This window comes from Bubalus kerabau, chromosome 13 (assembly GCF_029407905.1).
Source record: "Bubalus kerabau isolate K-KA32 ecotype Philippines breed swamp buffalo chromosome 13, PCC_UOA_SB_1v2, whole genome shotgun sequence".
In the NCBI taxonomy this organism is placed as follows: domain Eukaryota; kingdom Metazoa; phylum Chordata; class Mammalia; order Artiodactyla; family Bovidae; genus Bubalus; species Bubalus kerabau.
This window is the reverse complement of record NC_073636.1, coordinates 18113337-18140806: the sequence shown is the minus strand read 5'-3', so window position 1 is coordinate 18140806 and position 27470 is coordinate 18113337. Positions and strand designations below refer to the sequence as shown.

General features: G+C 40.1%; 1 protein-coding gene across 10 annotated transcripts in view; it reads right to left on the bottom strand.

The window, feature by feature from the left end:
- Positions 1 to 25918, bottom strand: part of ABI1 (abl interactor 1) — an 87103-nt gene extending 61185 nt beyond the window's left edge. For 3 of the 10 annotated variants that reach the window (XM_055543638.1, XM_055543642.1, XM_055543641.1), the window contains exon 1: positions 25590 to 25915. In XM_055543638.1, coding sequence (XP_055399613.1) covers positions 25590 to 25706 — 117 coding nt within the window. In that variant the 5' untranslated portion in view covers positions 25707 to 25915. Of the gene's footprint in view, positions 1 to 25589 lie in introns of all 10 variants that reach the window. The other 7 variants (XM_055543634.1, XM_055543635.1, XM_055543639.1 and 4 more) reach the window with 5 other exon arrangements.
- Between the last annotated feature and the right edge of the window lie 1552 nt (positions 25919 to 27470).

The window sequence follows — 27470 nt, the reverse complement described above, 5'->3', positions numbered from 1 at the left end:
GCTGAGCGCCGAAGAATTGATGCTTTTGAACTGTGGTGTTGGAGAAGACTCTTGAGAGTCCCTTGGACTGCAAGGAGATCCAACCAGTCCATTCTAAAGGAGATCAGCCCTGGGTGTTCTTTGGAAGGAATGATGCTAAAGCTCAAACTCCAGTACTTTGGCCACCTCATGTGAAGAGTTGCCCCATTGGAAAAGACTCTGATGCTGGGAGGGATTGGGGGCAGGAGGAGAAGTGGACGCCAGAGGATGAGATGGCTGGATGGCATCACCGACTCGATGAACGTGAGTTTGAGTGAACTCTGGGAGATGGTGATGGACAGGGAGGCCTGTCGTGCTGCGATTCACGGGGTCGCAGAGAGTCGGACACGACTGAGCAACTGTACTGAACCGAACTAGGTAACAAAACAGGGGTCTTACGCATTTTTTTAAAAAAAAGTTTCTCCATCTTGCTTCTGTCTTTACTTTTCCTCCCACTCTTTGTAGAAATGACACCACATCATATCTTTTTAACAACTTTAACTTAACTCTAATCCCAACTTGCCAGAAACTTTTCCAAAGTAAGTTATTTTTCCCACAGAATATCTCAAATATTTAAATAAGGTTTTTCCGATTATATTAATAGAATGGAAGCTATTTCATGGTAATTCATTAAAAAATTACCCACATCTACCAAAACACACCATATTTCAATGACTCCAACAAAACAGCTATTCAGATGCACCATGCACCATTTTTATGTATCACTCAGGGAAAAACCAGCCAACTTCATTATGTCAGAATGCTTTCTTATGAATAAATTTTATTTTATACTTAACAGAAAATGCTCTTTGGGATTTATTTAGATGGTGAGCTTTATATGTCACTCTCAGTGAAGTGAAGTCACTTAGTCGTGTCCGACTCTGCGACACCATGGACTGCAGCCTACCAGGCTCCTCTGTCCATGGGATTTTCCAGGCAATAGTACTGGAGTGGATTGCCATTTCCTTCTCCAGGGGATCTTCCCAACCCAGGGATCGAACCCGGGTCTCCCGCATTGTAGACAGATGCTTTACCATCTGAGCCACCAAGGAAGGTCACTCTTAATCATACAGTAATACCAGCTATAGATTCATTTTCAGGTTTATCCAACTTCCAAAAGAAACCCTTTGTATATTTTATTTTGTATGATTCAAGATCCAACAAAACACAGCTCACAAGTCTTGACAGTCATGTCTGTTCAGTTTCTAAATCTAGAACATCCCCTTCAACTCTGACCTTTTTTTTTTTCTTTCAAAACACAGACTTTGTTTTAGAATTCCAGGTCAGTTGTCTTATAGGAAGTCCTATAATCTGGATTTGTCTGATTGTTTCCTCATGATTAGATTCAGATTAAGCAGAGTGGCTAGAAGAACAGGTGATGCTATAAACTTCCCACTATAAGCAATACATCTTTTAAAATAAGGCTCCATCTTTATTTCCATGATTTTCTTCCAAACTCCTGACACCAATTCTGCAAACTTTGATGCTGGTGCTATCTTACAAGGGGGTAACCAAAAAAAAAAAAAAAAAATTTTTTTAAGACAAAACCCAAGACTCTTTTCTTTCCTCAAATGGTTTTTAAATGTTTTGACTCTAGCCCTTCCTCAAATGGTTTGATGACAGGCTGCAATAATCCAGTTATCCAAACAGTAAAACCATCCAAATTCATACAAGTGGGAACAATGACAACTGCTGCCTGGCTGATAGCTTTCTAAGGACAACATTAATTGTAAAATGCACCCCAAGAACAGAAATTTTAAAATGTAGGGGTAAGGAGAAAGTTTCTTAGAACTGCTAAAATATACTCTATAAGGTTAAGGTTTCTGTCAATTAAGGATTTAAAATGTCAACTTTCAATACTTGTAAGGAAGGGTTATATATACACAAAACAAAACATCTATTTTGCTGAAGGCCACTTAAAGGTCTGGCTTGAGAACATTTCCAGAGGGAATCCAGAATCCCTTTGTGGCAAGGGCTGAGAGGAGCACACAGGCCAAATCCTGGCTGGAGCCATGAGGCTCAGGGTATGCACACGCGCAATACCCAGCTAACAGTGAAAGGATCTAATTTTCTCCAACACAATTTCCATTCCAATAAAAGTAAAAAGGAAATAAAAAGAAACCCTACCAGGTTACAGCTGGTATTTATCCAGCAAAAAGAATAAATTTTTTGCAGAACAATTCAGGTTGAAACCTAGTCACTGTAACCCCAGCATAGCTCCTCCCCACCACCTCCCACTTAAGCAACTGCTCACAGGTCTATGATCCTTTCATTCCCAACAGAATCCAGGGAAAACCTCTGCTGCCTACTGAGTCACACAGCGCTGATGGACAGGAACCTGAGTTGTGGCGCATACTCTTTAACTGAAGAGCAAATACAAAACAATCAACAGGTAGTATCCTCATTAAATAACGTTCCAAATTCAACTCTAACGTAGATTATGTTTCCAAACCTTCACAGGTCAATTTATACGTCCAGGGCACTTCCAATAACTAGATAATTAGGTTCTGAAATTTTAGGTTTCACCCTAATTATAGCCTCAGTCAATGAATTATATTTATTAAAAACAGGCAAAACCTGCAAAAACCCAATTTTAGAAAGAGCAACTACATTTAAACAAAAAATTAGTTAAATGTATTATTGACAGAATATATTCCATAGGAGTCCAAGACACTGGGTTCCTTCCATCAACTCCTTCCATGTTAACTAATTATCTTCTCATATAATCTTATTTCTTCTTAAAAGGAATTAAACTGAAAGCGCCATGATGAAGAGTGCAGCTTGGACACACATTTTCACATTCTGCTGGAGGGTGCAATTAGACATTAAGTATCACAGTTCTTTAAAATGTATATATTCTTCACTTCTAGGAATTTACTTAAATAAAAGGCAAAGTGCAAAGAAACTGTATGTTCAAGAATGTCCACACCTTGTTTAAAACAGCAAAAAAGGAAAAACAAAAAAAACAGAAACAACCTAAGTGGCCAATGATTAGTGTTTAAAATATTCATGTATTAGAATACCATGCAGTCAATAAAAGTAATCTAGATATTTACCAACAAGAAAAATGCATTAAGTTAGAATTCAAACTGGGAAATAGAACCACTGTGAGTTACAGAATAATTATCGAGTTTTACCTTACACAATTATAGGACTAGCTGGGAAAGCTGTGAAGGTCCCAAAGGGAAGTAGGAAGATCAGAGAGTCATCAACGAGAGTCTGTTTGAGACATCTGACACATTGAGCTACAAAAACATGGCTGCAAAGCAAAGACTCCTGGAGAGATCTGAGAAGCTCAGGTCTCCCACCAAGTGAGTGGGCCTGATGCATCTGTTAACCAAACTATCAGCAATCAGAAAAAAATAGCTGAATGCAGAGCAAAGGAGATCAAGGTCTGGCTGGACCTCACCAACACCTCCACGTCTCTCACTGCATATCACCACAAAAACCTTCAGAGGTTTAGTGAGGGCTGCTTACACAAATTCTCTTTTGGCCAATTCTAGCCATACCCAGCTTCAGCTTCAGTAAACTGACACAGTACTAACTACCATGGCACCCCCAGTCAATATGGTACACACACACCTCTGTCATCATATTCAACTCCGGAATTAAAGCAACAGCAAAATCACACTCCAGTGTAACATGATGCAACCATCCCTTATACAACTGAAAAGATGCTATCTCCTTAAAACAGAATACAAAGTCTATCTTCTCTTCGAGTTACGTTCCTTCCTTTCCTAATTGAGTTGTACTTCCCCTTTGATATCTTGTGACTTAAATACTGAAATATAAGGTTAACCAGTAATAACATATCTTAAGTTAAATACAGAAAACTAGGATGGAAGAATTGGTTACTATATACATAAATATTAAGAAAGATATAGAACAAATATTCATAACTACTAGTTTTCATTCTATAACTGGTCATGAGGTGACCAAGAGCAGCTAGTGTTTATCATAATTTTCTTCTCCCACCATCCATCACAATTTTGTTTGCCCTCTGCAATCATCTCATCCGGTCACTGTTCCTTGCCTGATGTGTCTGTGCTTAGTTGCCCAGTTGTGTCTGCGTCTTTTCGACCCCATGGACTGCAGCCTGCCAGGCTCCTCTGTTCATGTAATTTTTCAGTCAAGAATATTGGAGTGGGTTGCCATTCGCTTCTGCAGGGAATGTTCAGGACCCAGGGACATCATGTGTCTCCTGCATTGTAGGCAAATTCTTTACCTGCTGAGCCACTGGGGAAGGAAGCCCAGTGACTCAAACCTTCTTTACCATCAGCAGCCCTACTTGTATTGTGTTGCATTAGCTTTCCATTAACTTTTATAGTATAGGACTCGGGAGTGGTTAAGAGGCACTCCAGGGACCTCATGCATTCCAGACATACTCCTCTCCACCCCACTGTGTAGTAGCAACCCAGTTTCCACTGACGGTGGGGATCAATCACCAGTTAGGATCAATCACCATAACCAATACAGCAATCTCCTGCTTTGCCTGTTAGTTTACTGGCACAAGGAAGGCAAAGTGGCCAGGTGTTCAATTTCCAGTTTAATAGAACCAATGCTGCATTTCCCAGTAAAAGCATTCCTCTTTGGAACTCAGAACTCTACACTGGCACGCCCCAGAGTCGAAGATAAAGAAGAAAAATTTTTGCCAGCAGATCATTAGGGGTAAGTGAGAAAAGGTCACTTTATTTCCACCTCTTGAGCCTCAGACCCATGAATGCTGGCTACAGGAGACACCCCACCACACATCTGTGACTGATTCAGAGACCAGACCCCATCTCAGAGAACATCACATCAGCACTGCAAAGCGCTGCCACCAGCAGGTACAGGGAGTCTTCAGAAGGACATTCCACTGTTCTATCCTTTCAGCTTCTTCAAGGTAATGGGGAATATGCTAAGACCAGGGATTCCATGAACATGAGCCCGATGCCACATTTCACTTGCTGTAAAATCAATTGCCTGGTCAGAAGTAATGTGATACAAAATACCTAGACATAATTAAGGCATTCTGAAAGTCAATAAGGAGTTTTGGCAGAAACAATGCAGGAAGGGGAAGCAAATACATGCCCAGGGCAAGCAGCTTTTTCAAGGAGAACAAAGTGTTGTCCTCTTCGTTATGGAAGTAGTCCAACACAAACCACCCGCCACCAGGTATCTGGCTGGTCCCTCCAGAGGAATGGTGTCATCTTAGGGGGTCACAGTGCGGGCACTCTACCATTAGCAAGGTGTTCATTCAGCAGTAGTGGGCTCCAGGCCAGTCGTGATGTGTCTGAGCATACACACCATCTCCATGCCCGCCACTGTGATATCTTTTTCATCAGCCCTTTGGGCAAGGACTGAGGTAGACGGGGAAAGGCTGAAATCCAGACGTGATATCCTGTCCACCTGATCATTAAGATCCTTCTCTGCCGAGGCTGCTCTTTGATGGGCATTCACAATGAACCCAAATATCAGTGTCCATTTGGAAGTATGTCTGTATATCTATTTCCCATACTTCCAATTATGTTCCTTCCAAGCCCATGATCAATTAGCCAAACGATTAGCTACTGCCATGAACTGAGGGGGTCCACATCTCTAACCATCTCTCTTTCCAGACAAAACAACTAGGTGTGCTGCTCAAAGATGTACCAGTGAGCTGCAACAAGGATTTACCATATAGCACAGGGAACTATATTCAGTATCTTGTAATAATTAATAACCTATAATGGAAACTAATCTGAAAGAAAAAATATACATATATATATATAATCATTTTGCTGTGTATCTGAAACTAACACAATATTGTGAATCAACTATACATCAATTAAAACAAAAAAATCTGCCCACAGAGGGAATTTCCCTTCACCACTGAGCTCCAGGCCACGGCTGACTGTGGCTATAGGGCTACAGATGTCCATGCTGGCACCAGCATATCATGTAGAAGCATTTGTAAACTAAACCTAAGTTGTTTTTTCCTCAGTTAACTGGGACTCCTCATGAGGCCGTAAGTGTGGACTGAGAGTGAAGAAGCAAAGAAACAAGAGCTTAAGTATACACCTTGTGGAGTATACATCACAAGAAAAGGTATATAAAACAGCAATAAAAGCAAGTTATAAAATGACTATGTACCCGCTTTTTAAAAAAGAAATGGCATATGTAAAGCAATTATCCTTCAAAAAATAAATAAATAAATATAAAAAAAAAAGAAATGGCATAGGGGAAGACCGCTGCCTCCCAGCCTATGATTCTAGGAGTGAACAAAGTACAGCTTTAAAACGTCAGTGAATCCACTGAAGTATTTCCTCCAAGATTTGAACACCACGTGAATTTTAATTAACCGGAAGGGAAAAAGGAATAGAGTGAGAAAGTTTTCTCCAGATAGTTGAGGAGAAATAGTTCCTCCAGGTAGTTCCTTTTTGGCCAATGAAACAATTAAAGCTCTACATAAGAGATCTATAAATGGAGAAAAAAACAAACATTTAACACTTTTCCAAGTTATTCTTCATACAGGAACACATTCATATCTTTAATTTATACTCAAATAAATGTGAGTTTGCAAGGTAATTACTTAAGGAATACAAAGCATCGTTTCACAAACTACAAGGTAAAGTGGCAGTTAATACCATCACAATCAGCACCACCCTTAATTAACTGAGTGGGGAAAACAAAGCACTCCTGCTTTAAAACAAACAAACAAAAATCAAGGTTCTATAAATACCGACAACAGTAACTTGTGCTACCACTGACTGCCTATTTCCTCACACCCGCTCACAAAGCAGCCTCACAGAATCAGTACTGGTGGTCTCCATCCTAGACTGATTCACTCACTGACCACATTTTCCAAACCAAAAAATCACGAGCATGACACAATCTGACAAACTATATTTTCCCCTAATTTCTTCATCTATTATATAAAAGTGTAAGAATTACAGTGATATTAAGACTCAGTTAACAAGTATTATTGAAAGCAGCTAAATTTTCTAAATTATAGCTATTCCCAAAATATGTGAGACATAGAATCATTTTTAGAAGTATTTCAAAAAAAAGCCTGAGACATGGACAGAGGGATATTCTGTTCCCATCCATCAGTTATAAAACAGAAAGAGATAAAAGACACTTTATTAACAAAATACCACATACTGAATACAAACCAAATAAGTTAACCATTTAGAAATCTAAATACCAATTAAGGATATACAATAATATTAAAAAGAAAGCCATCTAACAAGATATGTACAAGATCTATATGAGGAAAATGACAAAACTCTGATGAAAGAAATAAAAAAAACTAAACAGAGAGAATCCATTGTCATGCCTAAGAAGACCTGATACTATCAAGACATCACATCTCCCCACCATGATCTACAGATTCAACAAACTCCAATCAAAATCCGAGGAAGTTACTTTGTGAATATCGACAAAGTGATTATGAAGTATATATGGAAAGATGATGTCAGACAGCTGAATATGATGTCCTTCGTCACATCTACCTTCAACAATTTTGCATCGATCCTTGGGCAAAAGCGAGCTGTGGGATCCAGGGAACAAACTGTAAATTAACCCAGGTGTAGTACAAGATCAAGGAAAGCTGTTTTAAAACAGACTTGTACCCATGGTCTCAGCTGGATTGAAAACTGGCTCTATACCAGAGGCCACAGCTACAGCCCCAGTTAGCTTTGGTTCTGACACCAGCACCAGATGCCAGGGGCACAGGAGGACTCTTACCCATTTGTAATCAGGTAATACATATACAGACATCAGTCTCAGGGGTCAACCATACACTGACCTGTGAACCAGCTCCAGTTCCTTGCAGCTGCAGTTCAGGAGCCCCTAGAGAACACTAATTTAGACAATCACCCAGAGATGAGAGAACCTCTGTGAAAGTCCAGGAGTACCATGGAGAAGTTCCAGCCCACCACTGGAGCAAAAGAAATGTGAGATAAGATGCACTGGAAAGGGTAAGAACAGTCTGATTTCACCCACTTCACACATCCCTCCAAGGCAGCACAGCTCGGTGCCAAGAGAGCCCTTCTCAACCAACGACTTCTCTGCTGGGTCAAGTGAGGGCAGGTGAGGGAGCCCCTGGCTTCCCAGCCTTGGGACGCACTGCCAGAGCCCGCCCTTTGTCGCCCCATTCACAATTCTCAAGTGGGAGCAGCTCCTCTAGGAGGTGGTGAGTGGCTGGTACACAACAAAACGGATGTGGATCCTACTGAGCACGTCAAAGACTCCACTAGGAAACCTGACCACAAGCTTCTGAGAATGCTTTGCCCACAGTGCTCCGCGTGCCCAGCCTTCCATATCCCCACCTCATAACTGGCTCAAGAGAGTGCTCCTGATAGTGGCAGAGTGAGCTTTTGCAAAAGATCAGTGAGCACGCAGAGAGGCAGACTGAACCTGTGGCCTGGGAAAGACCATAAACTTGAGCCATAAGCACCACCCTCAGAAAAGCAAAAAACAATGCCTGTTACTTTGCAGGATCAAAAGAATGCAAGCAAGCTTAAAAATTCTGTCACAAGGAGGAGCAAGATATTTAGAGCAGGCATATCCTTAGAAGATCTATCAAAGCCTTGGAATTCCTAGCAGATGTGACAAGGTATTCCTCTCCTGCAGTCAATTAGTAAAGACTGAGAGCTGACAGCTCTACTTCAAGTGTGAAGACAGCAACACAAGAATTCAAAGAATATGAAAATTCAAGAAAAAAGGACACCATCAAAGGCTCACAATATTCCAGTAATCAATCCCAAAGACAAAGAGTTCTGTGATTTACCCAATAAAGAATTCAAAACAGTGTTTCAAGGAAACGCAATGAGCTACAAGAAATCAGAAAGATCATTTAATGAAATCAGTAAACACATGAACAAAACGTGTTTAACAAAGAGATAAAAATCCTAATAAACGAGTTCTGGAGCTAAAAGATGCAATAAATGAAATAAAAAATCCAAGAGACCATCAACAGCGGCATGGATCAAATAGGAGAAAGAATCTGTGAAACAGGAGACAGAAACTTCAAACACTGGAGAAAAAAAAAGAATGAAAAAGAGTGAAAAATGGCAACATGATTTGGCGGATATGATGAAAAGAAACAATCTGAATTATTGGAGTCCCACAGGAAGAAGAGATGGAGAAGAGAGCATAAAGTCTTTTTAAAGAAATAATAGCATAGGACTTCCCAAATCTGGAGAGAGATTTGGACACCCGAGTTAATGGACCAAAGGCCTTACAAACACGTTATCAAAGAAGAGACACAGATAGCAAATACACATAGGGAAAGATGCTCCACATCTTTAGGGGAATCGAAATCAAAATGAGTTATCACTACACATCTATCAGAATGGCCAAAATCCAGAATATTAACAGCACCAAATGCTGGTGAGGATACAGAGCAACTAAACTTTCATTCACTGATGATGTGCATGCAAAACTGTACAGTCACTTTAGAGGTGAAAACATAGGTACGTACAAAAACCCGTACACGAATGTGTATAGCAGCTTTTATTTATAATTACCAAAGCCTAGAAGCAACCAAGGTGTGCTTCATTGGGTGAACAGATAAACTGTGGTATATCCACACAATGGAATACTATTCAAAGCCAAAAATAAATGAGCTATCAAACCATGAAAGGACACAGAGAAACCTTAGATGAGTATTACTAAGTGAAAGAAGCCAACCCGAAAGGCTACAAATTGTATGAGTCCACCTATATAACAGTCTTTAAAAAGCAAACCTTCAGTTCAATTCAGTTCAGTCGCTCAGTCGTGTCCGACTCTTTGTGACCCCATGTATCGCAGCACGCCAGGCCTCCCTGTCCATCACCAACTCCCGGAGTCCACTCAGACTCACGTCCATCGAGTCAGTGATGCCATCCAGCCATCTCATCCTCTGTCGTCCTCTTCTCCTCCTGCCCCCAATCCCTCCCAGCATCAGAGTCTTTTCCAATGAGTCAACTCTTTGCATGTAGAGACAGTAAAAAGATCATTTATTGCCAAGAGTCAGGAAAGAGGGAGAGATGAGTAAGTGAAGAACAAAGGATTTTCAAGGCAGTGAAACTACCCCGTACTATAGTATAATGGTGGACACATGTCATTCTACATTTGTCAAAACCCAAAGAATGAAAAAGAAAACCAAAAACAAAGAATGTACAGCACCAAGAGTGAACCCTAAGCTATGTAAACAAACTCTAGACTCTGGGTGCTAATGATGTGTCCATGTAGGTTCCTCAACTGTAATGAATATGCCATCCTGACAATTCGATCTTGGTGTTGATAATGGGGTGGCTGTGCATATGTGCGGCAGACAGCATATGGAAATCTGTGCCCTCCATTCAAGTTGGCTGTGAAGCTAAACTTGCTCTAAAAAGTCTATTGGGGGAAAAAAATTAAAGAGAAAAAAATAAATCCGTTCACCTCAGTATGTTGGCTCAAGCACAGTTCTGATGCATCAGCAGTTTAACTAGTTCGGGCTGTGGAACAGAGCTCAACAAACTATGACCCTCAGGCCAAATACTTACCTTCGGCAAACAAAGTTCTATGAGAACACCTTCACAGCTATTAATTCACATGCATCTATGGCTTTCTTACTACAGTGACACAGGTTAGTAGTTGTGACAGACCCCTTGGCCTGCAATGCCTGAAATACTGGTATTACCTGGCCCTTTGGGAAAACACTGACCACTCTTGCTCTGGAACAGAGATTTCCAACCCGAAGTGGATAATGACATCCCCAGTGAGCTTTTTAAAAAATTCCAGAGCCCTAGACCCAACCTAACCCTTACCTCCCATCTAAAAAGATTACAATTTAATTGGCCTAGGGGTAGGACCATTAGCTATTACTATACCAACAGAAAAATCTATACAATAAAACAGGAAAATATACAAGATAAAAATCAGGATACCCAATAATACAGAAGATAAAGGCAGGACCCTAATACACAGACCACAGAGACCACAGAGAATTACATGATAAACTGGAGCCATAAGTCTGGCTCTGATCTCCATGAGTCTGCAAAGAAACAAGACCACTACATGATTTACAGTATCCGTGAGGTCAAAACATTTTGGTGAAACTCAATTTTTTTCTAAGACTTCAGCCTGACTGTAAAAGGAAAGCTTTATAATTTTTCTCTGGATTGTAAACATATTTATTCTTCTCACCTTACACACCTTACCTCTTAGCCCAAAAAACAAACAAAAATCCTCAGAGTGGCAGGATTTCATACAGACAGTACCATGCTCCCTGCCTGCCTTTCTTCTCTTTTTGGCAGGGGATTGGGGTGGGGTGGAGAGTGAGGCAGGAGGAGTAGGGAGAATAAGGATGAGTGTGAAAGAAATGCACCACTAAACTGGAGATAAGGTGGCTCTATATTCCGCATTATTAAATACAAATAATAAGCCCACTAATGCAAGGAGTCCCCAAGTTATGACACATGGTTGATACAAAAGTGATTTATTCAGACCTGTAATTCATTTCTGCTGCATTTACCCACTTTTGAATGACATCTGTTGATTATACCAAATGTGTCCACACAAAAGAACAGAGTATATATCAGGACATGGCAAAAGCACAATTTCACCTTAACAATGTTACCTTACATTTAAAATGTGGTTTCTCTGTTTTCCAAGCTGGGAAACACTACACTGGTTTTCTACCGTTGAAGGACAGTAGTTGAGGGATATTTTTGACCAAGCCTTCATCTCCCCCACTACCCTCCCTGGCAACTGACACTATCAAAATCAAACAACTTTCAGCTCTTTCAAACGTGCCCTGGTGCGCATTTTGTATTTACTACCTAGATCCCTCACTTGTCAACCTCCCCTTCCATGTTACTCATGACTCAGACAAACTCACGCTATGAAGCATTCAAACTTCCCTGAAACCCCCAAACACTGCTCTGTTCCTTAAAATTCTCTCTACAAGATCCTTTCTGAAAGGGGGAGTTCTCAATCCACGTGTCTAAAAATGCAGCGATCTGAAACACAGGAGATTATGACAGAACATCAGTTAACATCAGAAGGAGAAACTTGCCCCTCGCCTCCTGACCCAACAGTACACAGCCAAGGAGAACTTAGGGTCCCTCCCTTTCCTCTCTCCTGCTCCCCTGCTGCCCACGCTGCCAGCTAACATCAAGCCGTATTCCTATTCTTCAGCCCACTGCTCTGCCAATCAATTCAACTGTGGAGGAGTAAAAGCTGGAGTGTGGTGGAACCAACTGTGTACTAACAGCTGAAAAAGAGAAGGTCTATAGATTCACTTCTGTGACTGCAAATTACTTTCTGTGGGCGTACTAGCTTTATGCTGGAGAACGGTTCCAGGTAAAATAAGTCATCTCTGAGTTCTCCCTTTCCTATCAACCGTATCCCCTTTACCAAGCTTCCTGATTCTTCTGGCACCTATTCCGTCCTTTTCTCTCTTAACTACAGCTAACTCAATTCAAGAAATACCCTTTATGTGTGGACAGATGCAACCGTCCTCTACCTGGTCACTCTGCATCCTCATCCTCCGAGCAAAAAGTGCAAGGATACTAAACAGACTGACAGTGGTTGGGAGGAGGGGTGGGCAGGCAAATGGGAAGGAGGAGGAAGGGGGACTTTCGGTTCTGCTTTGACTGCAACTGAATTATCAGAATCTTTTACAGCAATCTTTTCATTACCTATGTGCTCCTTAAAAAAAAAAAAAAAAAATGCTGCTTGACATTTGTTCTTTGCATAAGCAAAATTCTACTGACTGCCAAAACGAAAACCAAAAACCTTTCAAAAGCAACAATTTTCTTCCATACAGAATGTTTCCTCTTCCCTAAATTTAAGGCTTTATAAGCTATGGTTCAATGATTTTTCACATAACTATACTACATATAATATTGACATCACAACACCTAGCAAAGAGTCTTTTACAGAGAATGCAATTAATAACTATTTGTTGAGTTACTTTTAATACAGTTCTACAGCCTCAAACACTCTTCCTTCTAGCAAAGAAAAATAAGTAGTCACAGCCTATCACAACAATTCCAGGCACAAGAAAATTCAGATAATTCACCACCACTCACTATCATCATGCAAGACCAGCCTCCCCCCATCTCCTCTTGAGCTCTTTCCAATCCATACGTACTCCAGCCTCCTTCCAATCTGTTCTCCACTCTAAACATGAGTCATCTTTAAAGAGTAAAAATGATAATGCCATCCCATTGCTTAAAATTCTCAATGTCTTCTTATCAGCTTCAGAAAAGAAGACCAACACCCTTAACACAGCCTATAAAACCGTAATGATCTGGTCCTGACCTAACTCCTCTCAGATCACTATCCTCTCTTTGCTCACTATACTCTAGAGCACAAGGGCTTATATTAATAACTCATTCAAAATCATTCTGCCTTCCCTCACCTTTGGGCCTGCATATATAATGCTCCTGGTTCCCTCTGGTAGGGACAGCGTCGTTCCTTCCCTCACAATATCTTGGTTAACTATCAATATAGCCACCCTTCAGATCTCAATCCCAGCGTTCGTTCCTTGGTTTGCCAGGCTAGGTGGAACCACCTGACAGGACACTCTCATGTCAACATGTGTTTCCCCAGATAAAATTTATTACAGCATGTGATTTGATTAGTGAGGGAGGCAGAAATCATATCTGATTCGCAAAATACACTCAGGGCATAATAGGCAGTCAAAAATTGCTGAATAAGTGAATAGGGGACAAACTAATATATTCTGTAATACAATGAAGTACATTACATATAATTATGCATGTTTCATTTTACTGGGCATTCCCATGGTTCCAAACTTAGAAACTTGTAAAAATCTGCCTGTTTTCTTTAGGATTTTTATGGCATTCTCTGATTATTCTGAAAGAATGGAAGTATCACCAGTCTGTCTCCCTAAGCAAGCTCTGAATATGATTAATTATTAATTGTAATGAAACATGGAGCTGAAAACCAAAAGACTTCTCTACCTTTATGAAAGAGAGATGGATTAATCCAAAGTTTTTTTTATTAAAAGTATAAAAAAAGTCTAAGAGGAAAAATGCCAGAGAAAGAGCTGAAACAAAACAAAAAGCCAGTTTTTGTTGTTGTTGTTTTTTTTTTTTTTTTACTTTTTCTCCCACTTTAGTTGGGTTTTTTTTTTTAAGACATAAATCAGTACAGAAAAGGGATATATATATACCATAGGTAATATCAACAACAGATTTCTTCAAATCTAATTTGGAACATACTCAAATTAGAAAAAAATTAAATGATTACTATAAACAATTTAAGATCAGTGTTTCATATTACTTTATAAAAATCATATAATGTAAACAACTTCCTATTAATCAAATAAATTTATTCAAACAAATTACCAAACTTTTGACTTGAGTAAGATTTGGAGAAAACAGATATATGAAACTAAAACTATTTGGAAATTAGTGCTGAAAAGTAAAATATACAGAGAAAAACTAACACCCAGAATATAAGAAACCATCAAAAATGATTAACATAGAATATGCTGTATTAACAGAATTCCTGCAGAAGGAACTTTAAAGTTTTTATGAAGTATTGCACAAGCTTTAAGTCAGAGATGCTCACTACAGACAGTGGTATACAGTGATATTTAAAATTCAGACTCCCAGCATTACCTTAAATGGAAGATGTTAAGCCTTCTAAACCAACTATTCATATCAAAGTTTCTCCAAGTGTGGTCTGCAGGCTACTGAGGATCCCTCACACCCTTTCAGGAGATTCACAAGGTCAAAACTATTGTTTTCATAGTAATACTAACGCTATTTGCCTTTTTTTCTGACAAGATGTCTTTTAATATTCTGTGTGACAATTCTGCTGCATTCTAAGTATAATAGGAAAAAACACTTGTGCAAGCTAAGTAAGTCATTTTTCCATGGAACTTCAAAAAACAACTTTAAAAACTACGTGTTACCTCAAAAGACAACTGACAAACTATGGTTAATCAGACTGGACATTGGGCAGACATCTTCCTTAAAGTGAATGAAGTAAGCCTATCATCATTTCAAGGAAAATTCTTGTTTGTTTTGTTTGGCAATGTTTGTTGCCAACAGTAAAATTCGAGCTTTCAAGTAAACATTAGAATTTTGGAAACCTTTAATCCACCAATGTGAGCTTGGAAGCTTTTCAATACTTAAGACTCATGTAGATCTGCAGTGATATTAATGAATGTGATTTTTCTTTAATATCCTGTAATGGAATGGGTCAACATTCAGAAGGATCCACATAACTAAATGAACAAATATTTTCCATTCAAATGACCCATGCAATAATTTTTAATGTACTGGAGTATAAAATGTTGACATTGTTTCAGAATCCACACTGCAACAAACCATTAAGAACTACTATCTAAGTTTCGATACAATATCAAACAAAATTATCCATAGTTTTATACATGGACTATTAAAATACTTTTCTCTTTCAAACTACATAAGTGTATGAAGCCAAATTTTTCCCATATACTTCAACCAAAATAAAGTATCACAATAGGTTGAATGCAGAAGTAGATACGAGAATTTAGTTGTCTTCCAGCCACACACTAGAGAAGGCAGAGGCACCCCACTCCAGTGCTCTTGCCTGGAGAATCCCATGGACGGAGGAGACTGGAAGGCTGTGTCCATGGGGTCGCTGAGGGTCGGACGCAACTGAGCGACTTCACTTTCACTTTTCACTTTCATGCACTGGAGAAGAAAATGGCAACCCACTCCAGTGTTCTTGCCTGGGGAGTCTTGATGGGGGAGCCTGGTGGGCTGCTGTCTGGGGGGTCGCACAGAGTCGGACACGACTGAAGTGACTTAGCAGCAGCAGCAGCCACACACTAAAGAGATTTGGAGTCATAAAACTATGCCACTCTTTTCAAACTTTTTTTTGTTTTAGAAACCTATGGATATTTTTCAAAAAATTACTATTTATATTATTTATGTTAAAACCCATCACGTTATTTTAAACGAATTAATAAATGTTTTAAATTTCTCCATTTTAATTTTTGACACAGTACATACAGAAGGAATAAGTGGAAGTAAATCAGAGGGTTTTTAAGAGGAAACTGAAGAAATAACTCAGAAACAAACAAATGAAAAGCACCAGAGTTACAAGACTAAAAAGTCAGAAGCAAACTAATAAAAACCATCAGAACTGCAATTGGACATAATCTAGTTTAAACTTGTCCTTTTACAGAAGATAAGAGTTAGCAGGAGAAGGAAATGGCAATCCACTCCAGTATTCTTGCCTGGGAAATCCCATGGACAGAGGAGCCTAGTGGGCTACAGTCCATGGGACTGCAGAGTCAGACACAACTTAGTAACTAAATATCAACAACAAAAGAGTTAAAGGTTGGTTAAAATACAACTAATTCGTGACAGAATGAGGATGAGAACTAACCTTCCAGACTCCCTGCATAGTCCATGTAAACTTTTCAGAGCTTACATACCAGGCAACGGGCAGTCACTGGAGACATGGGCATGAACACGACAAACCTGGTACACCTGCTTTCTTGGAGATCAGCATCGTGTCAAACAGATGTAATGCGTGTACAGAGGAAACATACTGGATTCTAGGGGAGCAATGAACGGAGTATAAACTGAGCTCGGAGGGAAGAGATCTCTAAGAAAGTAACCTCGTTACTGTCATCTACCAACATCCTCATCACTCCCTCTTTTGCTAAGGACTCACTAATGCATCATCATTCCTGTCATTATTCTTAGTGATGTCAACATTCACTCAGATAATCCACCCCAAACCCTGGCCTCTCAGTCTCCAGACTTCCTGAACTAAAACATTTTTTTCTTCATCACTGTCAAAACCCCCCATGGTCATCACTAGTATCTACACCATTTTCAAAAATCTAGATTTTTAAAAATCCTGTATTCTGAACATCCAATTTCTTCTTCTATCTCTGCAGTTCACCTGCTCTAGCACCTCAATTTAAACAATCCTTAGATTTCACAGGACTTCCCATTCACTAATTGTCCCAGTTTTTCACTATCTACTTCGCAACTAAGATGTGCTCCAAGTATAAAATACACATCAAATTCCAAAGACTTGGTACTTTAAAAAGAATGCAAATATCTCATTAAAAAACTCTGTTGATTACTTATTGAAATAATTATATTTTGGATGCACTGAGTAAATAAAATGTTATTAAAATTAATTTCAACCTATTTCTTTATACTTTAATATGGCTATTATAAAAATTTTAAATTAGATATGGGGCTCACATCTATGAGGCAGTGGTAATCTATTTTGTGATGACTCCTAAATGTGGATCTCTAACTCTGACTCCTCCTTAAACTTCAGAAGGACTATCTACCTAGCCTATCTACTTCACTGTCAAATCTAATGCGGACTGAACACACATCCACAAGAGCACTCTTGATAGCCCCCTGCCCATGTGCAGCCATCCACTGACACAGTTAGGAAAATAATTCTGACCAGGAGTCATCCTTCAATCCCTCTTTCCCTCATACCGCATAGTCAATCCATCAGTAAGCCCTATTCAGCTCTGCCTTAAAAACGGCCAACCTCTCTCTCCCCTGAATTCCTCACCCCATAACAAAGTACAAGCAATTCTCATTCTCTGCCCGGACTATTATAATAATACCCCTCCCTCCTGGAAATTTTGCTCTTGCTTTCCCTTCAGTATGTTTTCCACTCAGTTGCCTGAATGATTCTTTCAAAAAGTAAATTAAGTACTGCAATGATAATCCTATCACACCTGGAATAAAATCCAACCACTTTTCAAGGCCTACATGTGATCTGACCCCTGACAATCTCTCTGACCTCTCTCCCACCAGTCTCCTTCTCACTACCCTGTAGACATAACCCTTAGAAAGATTTTTCCCATCTCAGAGCCTCTGAACTTGCCTTTTTCCTAGATCCTCAAAGGGAAGATGCCCTATCCTCCAGGTCTCATTTCAAAGGTCACCTCCAGAGTGTCACTTCCTCCTGCCCAATCCCAGGTTTCTGCATCCTGTCACCCTATTTAACTTTCCAAACAGCACTTCTCCCTATGTGAAAGTCTTTGTGTTTTTTGGGGAGAGGGGGTTGGGGATCCTCTGTCCCCTCCCCTCTATAATGAAAACTTCCTAAGGGTAGGAACTTGGCCTCACTTACTATTTTATCTGTAGTACCTGGAAGGTACTCAAAAGATTTTGATCAAATGAAGAACGATGAATGAATGTGGTAATTTTTCACCTGAACTACAAGACCTGACACATAAGTGATATTTAGACCAAGAGGAACAAGTTTTCTAGTTAGAGAACACCATTTGCAAAGGTAAAGAATGAAATTTCAAAAAACTGAAAGGGCGTTATGACTGGTAAAACTAGAGCAACAGGATGAACGTAGCACGACTAGAAAGACAGGAGCTATACCATATATGACCTACCATATATGACAGGCCTCACTGCGAGGCTGCATATTTATGAAGAGTCACTGACTAACTTTTAAGCAGGGGAGTGACATGATCAGATTTCCATTTTGAAAGTGCCAGTTAAGCCACAGTGTGGATAATGGGGATGTGATCAGAGGGGATATGTGGTAATGTAAAGACAGAAGCTAGAGCAGTTGTCTAAGCTTTACACTAGGGTAGTACAATGGAGACAGAGAAGACTAATTTAAAGAGATATTTAAGAGGAAGAATCAACAGGACGTGGTACAGATCAATCAGTGGTGATAGTTGGGTAAGGAGGTGCCAGGGAAGCATAATGGAGGAACCAAGAGATGAATAAACAAAATGTGGTATTATATACATACACTAGAGTATTACTCAGCCATAAAAAGGAATACAGTACTAACACATGCTAACAAGTGAATGAACCAAGCTTGAAAATATTACACCTAATACAAGTCAAAGAGACACAAAAGGCCACATACTGTATAATTCCATTCATATGAAATATATAGAATAAGTAAATTAATAGACACAAGGCAAGTTGGTGGATCCCAAGTGCTGGGGGCAGGGTGGTTGAGATGGGGACAAAACTGCTTAACAGTCTCAGGCTTTTCTGAGGAGCAATGAAAATGTTTTAGAATACATCAAGGCAGTGGTTGCATAACATTGAATGTACTAAATACCACTGAACTGTATACTTTAAAGTTCCTGGTTTTATATTATATGACTTATAGCTCAATTTCTAAAACTGCATTATGAAGTAAATAATATAGCTATATTCTAATCAATCTATGGCAGGAGTTACTAACAAAACTGGTTGTAAATTTAAAATATATTAACAATTTTGAAGCTCTCTACTCCTTACTGTCGTAAATAAATTATAGTAACATTCATTATCTTTTCCCCCACATATAGCAGTTGTGCAGTGGATTTAATAAGACTTTTATCTTGTAGAGATACATACTAAAATATTTATGGATTAGATGATACGTCAAAGATGGACTTTACCAGAACAGTAAAGAGACAGGAGAGGATGATAGATGGCCATGAGCTGGCAATCATTAAAGCCAGATGATGAACATTTGGGGGTATCATTATACTAGTCTCTTTATTTTTGAGTACATTTGAAATTTACTATGCTAAAAATTAGTAAAATAAGACTTCGGGGCTTCCCTGGTGGCTCCACCTGCCAATGCAGGAAATGTGAGTTTGAACCCCGATTCAGGAAGATCCCACATGTCATGCATGGAGCAACTAAGCCCATGCGCCAAACACATATAACATTCCTTAGGATGTTTTGCTTTTAGGTTTTTTTCACAAATACTAGTTCTCTACCAACTATATCTCAGAAAATTTCATTTTGTAAATGAAGAAAATTGGTAAATTAGTTAAGCGTACCTATTTGGGTACTTTAAAAAACTTCAAGTCTCCTTTCTATAGAATTAAGGTATGTGTCAGCTATTTGCTTTAAAAACAAAATCCAGTAATCACCATTTTCCAAATGCCTTATCTTCTTAATTTTGCAGTTAAAAAAAAAAAAAAATCCCTTATTTTTAACATGATGTCGTATTAAACAAATATTAAGGTCTAAAAAGTTTTTAGTTCCAGGGCTTGACTTCTTTATTCTTCAAAATATTATTCAAAAACCAAGCCATAATTTCAGTAAAAGTTATAATCAACACTAAAAGGCATTAGAAAAAATACACAGCTCCCCTCAAATTCAAACTTTTTAAATGCTCCAAAATTAGCTTTTAACTATGACTTTTACCTTACTTTTTGTACTACCACTATTTTCATGGAAATTACAGTCTATATCTCTTCTAATATTTGACTCAACCTCTTGTCCCAATATTAGCATCTTCCTCTCTGGCTAATACATTCTTGTCTGCTAACTCACAAATGTCTAATTCCTAGAATATAATTTAACCTAAGATAAACAGAGTTATCCTGAATAGCCCTAGAGGGACTTCCCCAGCCATCCAGTGCTTAAGACTATGCTTCCACTGCTGATCCCTCTTCAGGGAACTAAGATCCTATATGTCAATAAATAAATAAATAACACTGATCAGAACTCAAATGGCCCAAATATCTTTCTACTTTAAGGAGTATTAGCATTCACCACCTATCAGAACCAACTGGAGAAAGCACACACGCAGAAGAGGAATTAGAAAAGTGTTCTTATTTGAAGGGATTATTTCAACAATTTTCTAAAACAAAAACAAAAACAAAAAAAACACTTCTCTCCAAAGGACAAAAACAAGCTAAAACTGAGAATAGAATCACAGACCAGAACTAGATCACAGTATCACATGTCAAGTTCTTAGTGGTACTGTAGTCACAAATGAAAAAAAGATGTTTGTTTTAATACAAACATTCAAATGATATGCAGCCCTAAAGAATATTCAGTACTCTTGAGAGCATCAGTAAGAACTGGTATAAAACTCCACTCTTATGAATGGACTTTCATTAAGACCTAACATGCAAGGTCAGATTCTGCCTGTTTAATGGCAGCACTGTGTTAGTTGCTCGTTCATGTCCAACTCTTTGAGACCTCATGGACTCCTCCGTCCATGGGATTCTCAAAGCAAGAATGGGTTGCCGTTAATGTTCAATTAATGTTATGACACGATATAGGTCAATCTAACAATTAACTGAGGAACTTCCATAAAATTATCTAAAATTCCATTCTGTTTATTGAGATATAACAATACTAGTTTCAGGTGTGCAATGTAATAATTCATTATTATTTGCATATACTGCAAAATGATCACCACAGTAAGTCCAGTTAACCATCACCACACAAATTTACAAGTTTTCTTTCTTATACTGAGAACTTTTAAGATTTACACTCCTAGCAATTACACAATATTATTAACTAGAATCACCATGTTGAGCATTACTGAACCCTAATTCATGTATTATAAATTTCCAAACTACATCTCTAATTTCTCTAATTTCTCAAACTACTGTTTTACTCAAACTTTCAAGTGCAATTAAGATTTCTACCATTTCTAACCTGTCCTCATCTCTGCAATCATTCTGACTGTCTTTACCTGAACACAATTTGTGTGGAAATCAGAACTACTCCAAATATTTCAAGAAGTTTTTTGTTTTGTTAACGTCTACTAATTTTTCTAAAAATTTCCTTATCACAATTGCAAAGCTGATTCAGAAGAGGAAAAAGGCAAAAACACACAAGAAAGGAAAAGGGACCAGTGAGCTCAGTGAAAAACTAGCCTACAACTCCTGTAATTCAATACTTCAAGTGCCAAAGCTACTGTATTTTGTGATTCGGGCAAGTTCCCAAATTACAAACATATCTGTTCTTATAGTACAGCTTGGAACTCAGAGGAAACAATAGTTAAATAGTTGTGAGGATCCCAGACACAACCCACAAGAGTCTGTTTATTTCATGACATTTCTGGACTCATTCGCATCTATAGACAGTGTGATATGGAAAGAGTATGGCTTTTAGAGCCTGTGAGAGTTACAGAGAAATCCTGACTGCCAATCCCTAACTGTATGATAAAATAAAAACTGTTTTATGTTTTCCGAGTCCTAATTTCTTCATCTGTAAGAGAATACTGTCTCTCACAGAGTTTTTGCAAGGATTAAAGATAATACAAATCAACCAGCAAAGACTGTGACAGAGTAGGTACTCAATAAGCAGAAGCAGGTGTCTTACTCTTCCCTTTTCTATTACCCTCTTCATACATTCTTTTTATCCACTTAGGATGCAGAATCAGAAAATCTGGGTTTGATTCCAGGCGCTATCTCATACATGATATGGAACTTTAGGCTAGGTATTCAATGTCTCAGTATCTCAGATTGCTCATTTGTTTAAAAAAGAAAAGGAAAGGAGAAAGAAAAAGATCATAGAATTACTGTAATACCTAAGTGACATCACTTTATAAACTGGAATAAACTATAGAGTACCAAGAGAGTCAGTTTTTACCTACTCCAAAGTGCTCCCACTCAAAAAATTACCTGCCTTCCAAGATTATCAGTCTAATGAGCAAATGAATACAAATAACGTCCCAGGTACAGGAAACCAAGCTAAACTAAGCAGCTCACTGATGGTATCCCCTCATCCTCCCAGACTTCAGGATATACCTGTTGACCCAAAAGAAGCCCCTATGGGGGGGATTCCAGAGGAAAAAATTAAAAAGTTGAGAGGTAAGTAAGACTTTTCTGTCCTTACTCAACCTAGGCTGAGAAATCTTTCATAAACAGTTTCTGCTCCTTTTCACTTGTGTCTCCTTCCTACTCCCCCAGAGTCCCTATGATAAAGACAGTATGGACCCTGAAGTGGAGTGCAGAGAACTGGCCAGAACAATGAATTCGAGTTGGAACAGTGACTGTCCTTGACATAACCACCAGAAAATTCTAACTAAGGTAGAAAAAGGCAAAGATTTTTCTTTATGTCTAAATAAAATACACTATTTTGAATACCATTTTCCCCTAAGAAATTCCTTTTTAAAAGATAGCAGACTCTTCTGAGGAGTTTTGCTATTAATAATAAAATTTAATAAAGTCAACAGAATCAGAAGAGTTAACAAAGTGCTCAAGGACTCAAATGCACTACAGCCAAAAGAACTTGCCAGCTAAACACCTTACCAGAACTGTACTTCCAAAGTGCAGGAAAGAAACAAAATCACAAAACTAAATTCTCAGGATGAAAATCACTCAGGCAATAATTTAACTCACCTTGGGTATAAAAAAATTCTCAAAACACAAGTGACCATATACTTTCTCCAAGTGAAGCTATGTTTACACAGGGTGTTGGCCATTACCCAGTCAGTCATAGAAGGGATACAGAGAGATCTCAAAAGACTTCCAAATGGATATTTCCAGTACTATTTGTCCCCTCCCCACAGCACCACTGCAGATCACAAAATCAGCTACCACCACATCAACTTCCACAAAGTGCATGTCATCTGTGGAGCCTGTCTGAGCCTCCTGGGAAAGCACCTAGTGACCAGCTTCATGAGCCCAAAGGTACAAAGATAAACACTGCTGTGTGTGAATTTCATCCTTTCCCTCTCTCCCCCAGTACTTCTGAGTATCTCATTGGTGTTGAGGATCACCAGAAACAAAAACCAACTAGGGGCCAGCAACAGTGCATCTTAGCACCATGGTATTAACATGCTTAAAAGACCACAAGAGAAACAGAATGATTTATTTATTTACAGATATAATGAAATTTTACAGTGCTTCAAAATTACATGATGGTAGCAAGAAGGGAAAAGAAAAGGGGTCAAGGAAGGAAAAAAAAAAAAACAAAAAAACAGCACACAACTACCTGAAAAAGAAACAGTCAACAGACAGGTTAAAACACGTAGCTGTTACCACACCATATATTTGTCAGATTTCCCAACATGCAAAACAGAAAGAAAACAGCCCTTTATGAAGCGCCTGTAGAAGTCCGCTGACTTCTACAAAGAAATGACTTCTCTAGAACGTGGTAATTTAACTTTCTGTGCTCTTCCTTTGGCTTTCAAAATCTTTAATATCTGCAGCAAACTTAGATTCACTTCAATTTTAAGGTTCTTCATATGAAGTTAAATAAAACGCGTTTACTTTTAGTATCGATAAACTGTAAGATAGCGTTTCTATTTGAAAACTATATTCACATTCCTACTAGATTTAAGAGTATTTTCTTAAAAAAAAAAAAGAGTATTTTCTTAATAGCCAAATATAAAGTTTGCAAAAACAAGTAATACAGTAGTTGTGGCAGGCACTCAACAAGTTTATCAGTGGAATTTCTAAACTAAAAGCCTGAAAAAATTTATGAGATAAATTCCTAGTAGTGCTACTGAAAACACAATGTTACTAATATGGGAATTGAGAAATATTCAAAATGTTCTGAAAACAGTATCTCCTTCTAAAAATAAAGAGGAAAAGTATTTGCCAACACAGAAACGATTGGTTCTTAAAAATGATAATCGCATGGGATGCATTTCTATAAATACTTTAGTTCTCAATTGCAATAACCCCAACCTTTCAAAGCACGTTTTGGTCATGCCTTTCCACTAACAAGCAAGTTTTTCGTGCCATTACATTGATGCAAAGGACTCTGCTACTTTTATTTGCTTCTACCGCAAACTGTTAAGTTTACGCAGTTAAAGATCTACAAATTAAACTATCACACAACATAATTCACTTTCAAACATTAAAAGCAAACAACCAACCCCTGTCATAGAAAAGTGACAAGAATTTTCTAATAAATTTACAGCAACATATTTGACGTTACACTTGTAGTTCGGAGATTCATTCTGTACATGTATTTAGGATGGAAAGAGACAAACCTCAGGGAAAAAAAGCAACCGGCGATTATACCGTTCTATTTTTACTTAAGAAGCCACCAGTTCAAGAACTTTTAGGGAAGAGAGAATATTCAAGCCATTTTCCCAAGTAGTTAAGGATAATTTGCGTTTTACACTAACGACCGCCCTAACAGTCTCTAGAATATATTGTGGTGGGGGCGGAAGTGAAATTGATGAGAGGGGAAAAAACCCAACTTGAAAACCGACAGGCAGGCAGATTTACAAACCTTCAATTAAAGGGAATTCGGAGGTTAACTTCTCTACGCCCTCCCTCGCTCCCCACCCGCTTCCTCCTCTCCTCGGGGAGGTCTATGTGATGTGACTCATGACCAATTTTTTTAAAAAATAAATAAATAAAAGACACACCCTCTGGGCTGAAACTGACATAATCGCCCCCACCCCACCCTCCCCCGATGCACCCCCGCTTCCCCTCCGGCTCCTGACTCTCCTCGTCCCGGCCCTCGGCTCTACGCTCAGTCGGCCGCTCCGAGACCCTCGGCCGGCGGCGGGGGACTCCGGGACGGAAGCCCAGCGGGTGGAAGGCGGCTGGAGAGCAGCGCGGTCCTGGGGGCCGAGCCCGGCGCGGGAGGAGGACGGCAGCGGGGCGCCGGGCTGCGGCGGCCGCGGCTACGGGATCCCTCGCCCATTTTCTCTCTCGGCTTCTTGGGGTTTCAACCACCGCAGCCACTTCCTGTATCACAGCCCGACTTCCCCGAGCCCGGCCGCTCGCTATCTACCCCGGCTGAGCTTGGGGTTGTGTCTGGGCTTTGGGGTTGCCGCTGGGGTTAGGCAGTTCCCCACCCCGCCCAGTGGGCTGGTCACTCGGGCGGCCAGTGCGGGTCCTCGGCCCGGCCGGCAGCGCCCGCCCGCCCGCCCGCGCGGCTCACCTGTATGTAGTTGTTTTCACAGTACTCCGCTACCCGGGTCAGGTTCTGGTAACTCTCAATCAGCGCCCTCTTGCCGGACGGGATTTCCTCCTCTAGTAACATCTGCAGCTCTGCCATTTTCCACCCCTCCGCATCGCTTCCTCTCGCGTTAAAGAGACAGAGGCAACAGCAAGGTCCGCGGAGGCTCCCAGCACCTCACAGCCCGGATACAAACCGCCTGCCCGCCCTCCCGCCTGGTATTGTGGGACAGCACCTCCTCCTCTTCCTCCTCACTTTCTCCACCCGCCTCCACCCACTTCGCGCAGGCGCGGCAAGCTCGTTCTCTCGCGAGCTTTCCTGCCTTTCCCTCCCTCTTCCCCGGACCATGGGATTTCCCCCCCACTTTGGCAAGGCCTTCTGGGAATTGTAGTCTCTCCATGGCTTGCTGCCCATCAAAGGCGCATGCGTCCAGAAAGGCTCCGAAAAAGACTCGGAAGGAGAGTAATAAAAGAATTTGGAAAGAGGGTGGAGTTTTAAATCCCAAGTTTCTTGACAGCTCCGGGAGATGGCGCCACAGGGTGATTCTAGAGAATGAACCGGGTTCCCAGAGAAGGCTGTGAAGCTTGGCAGAATTTGATTCACTAGGAATCAGATATTCTGACAAGGATTCAGATCAGATCAGATCAGTCGCTCAGTCGTGTCCGACTCTTTGCGACCCCATGAATCGCAGCACGCCAGGCCTCCCTGTCCATCACCAACTCCCGGAGTTCACTGAGACTCACGTCCATCGAGTCAGTAATGCCATCCAGCCATCTCATCCTCTGTCGTCCCCTTTTCCTCCTGCCCCCAATCCCTGTCAGCATCAGAGTCAAGGATTAAAAGGGATTAAATATGGAAAACTCCAAATCTTTACTTCCTCTATCTTTTTAGAGATAACGCGACTCAGGCTTTACTGTCTAAACTTCTGCTGCCCTCAATTCACTTAAAATTTAGTCAATGCTTGATATTGCCAGCTCTATACCAAGCAATGAAGTAAACATTGCAGGTACAATTTGAGTAAGGATAATCTGTACCTTTGCATGTGGAGAAGGAAATGGCAACCCACTCCAGTGTTCTTGCCTGGAGAATCCCAGGGACGGGGGAGCCTGGTGGGCTGCCGTCTATGGGGTCGCACAGAGTCGGACACGACTGAAGTGACTTAGCAGCAGCAGTACCTTTGCATGAGTGCTTAGTCGCTCCCCAGGTTCCTCAGTCCATGGGATTGTCCAGACAAGAATACTTGAGTGGATTGCCATGCCCTCTTCCAGGGATCTTCCCTATCCACGAATCCAACCTCCATCTCTTACGGCTCCTGCATTGGCAGGCTGGTTCTTAATCGCTAGTGCCACCTGGGAAGCCTACTCTGTACCCTTGCTGCTGCTGCTGCTGCTGCTGCTAAGTCGCTTCAGTCGTGTCCGACTCTGTGCGACCCCATAGACGGCAGCCCACCAGCCTCCCCCTTCCCTGGGATTCTCCAGGCAAGAACACTGGAGTGGGTTGCCATTTCCTTCTCCAATGCATGAAAGTGAAAAGTGAAAGTGAAGTCGCTCAGTCATGTCCGACTCCTAGCGACCCCATGGACTGCAGCCCACCAGGCCCCTCCGTCTATGGGATTTTCCAGGCAAGAGTACTGGAGTGGGTTGCCATTGCCTTCTCCGACTCTGTACCTTTAAAGACACAATTTAAAAGCAAACAGATACATATAATCTAAAAATATTCACTATGTTGTACACGTGAAACTGAAAAGGAGTCTCCTTAAAACCAAGATCTCTTATTGAGTTTATAATTAATTTCTCTCTCCAAAACTTTATTCATTTCTTCCACCCCTTTGACTTCAATCCTGTGCTAACAACACTAATCAAC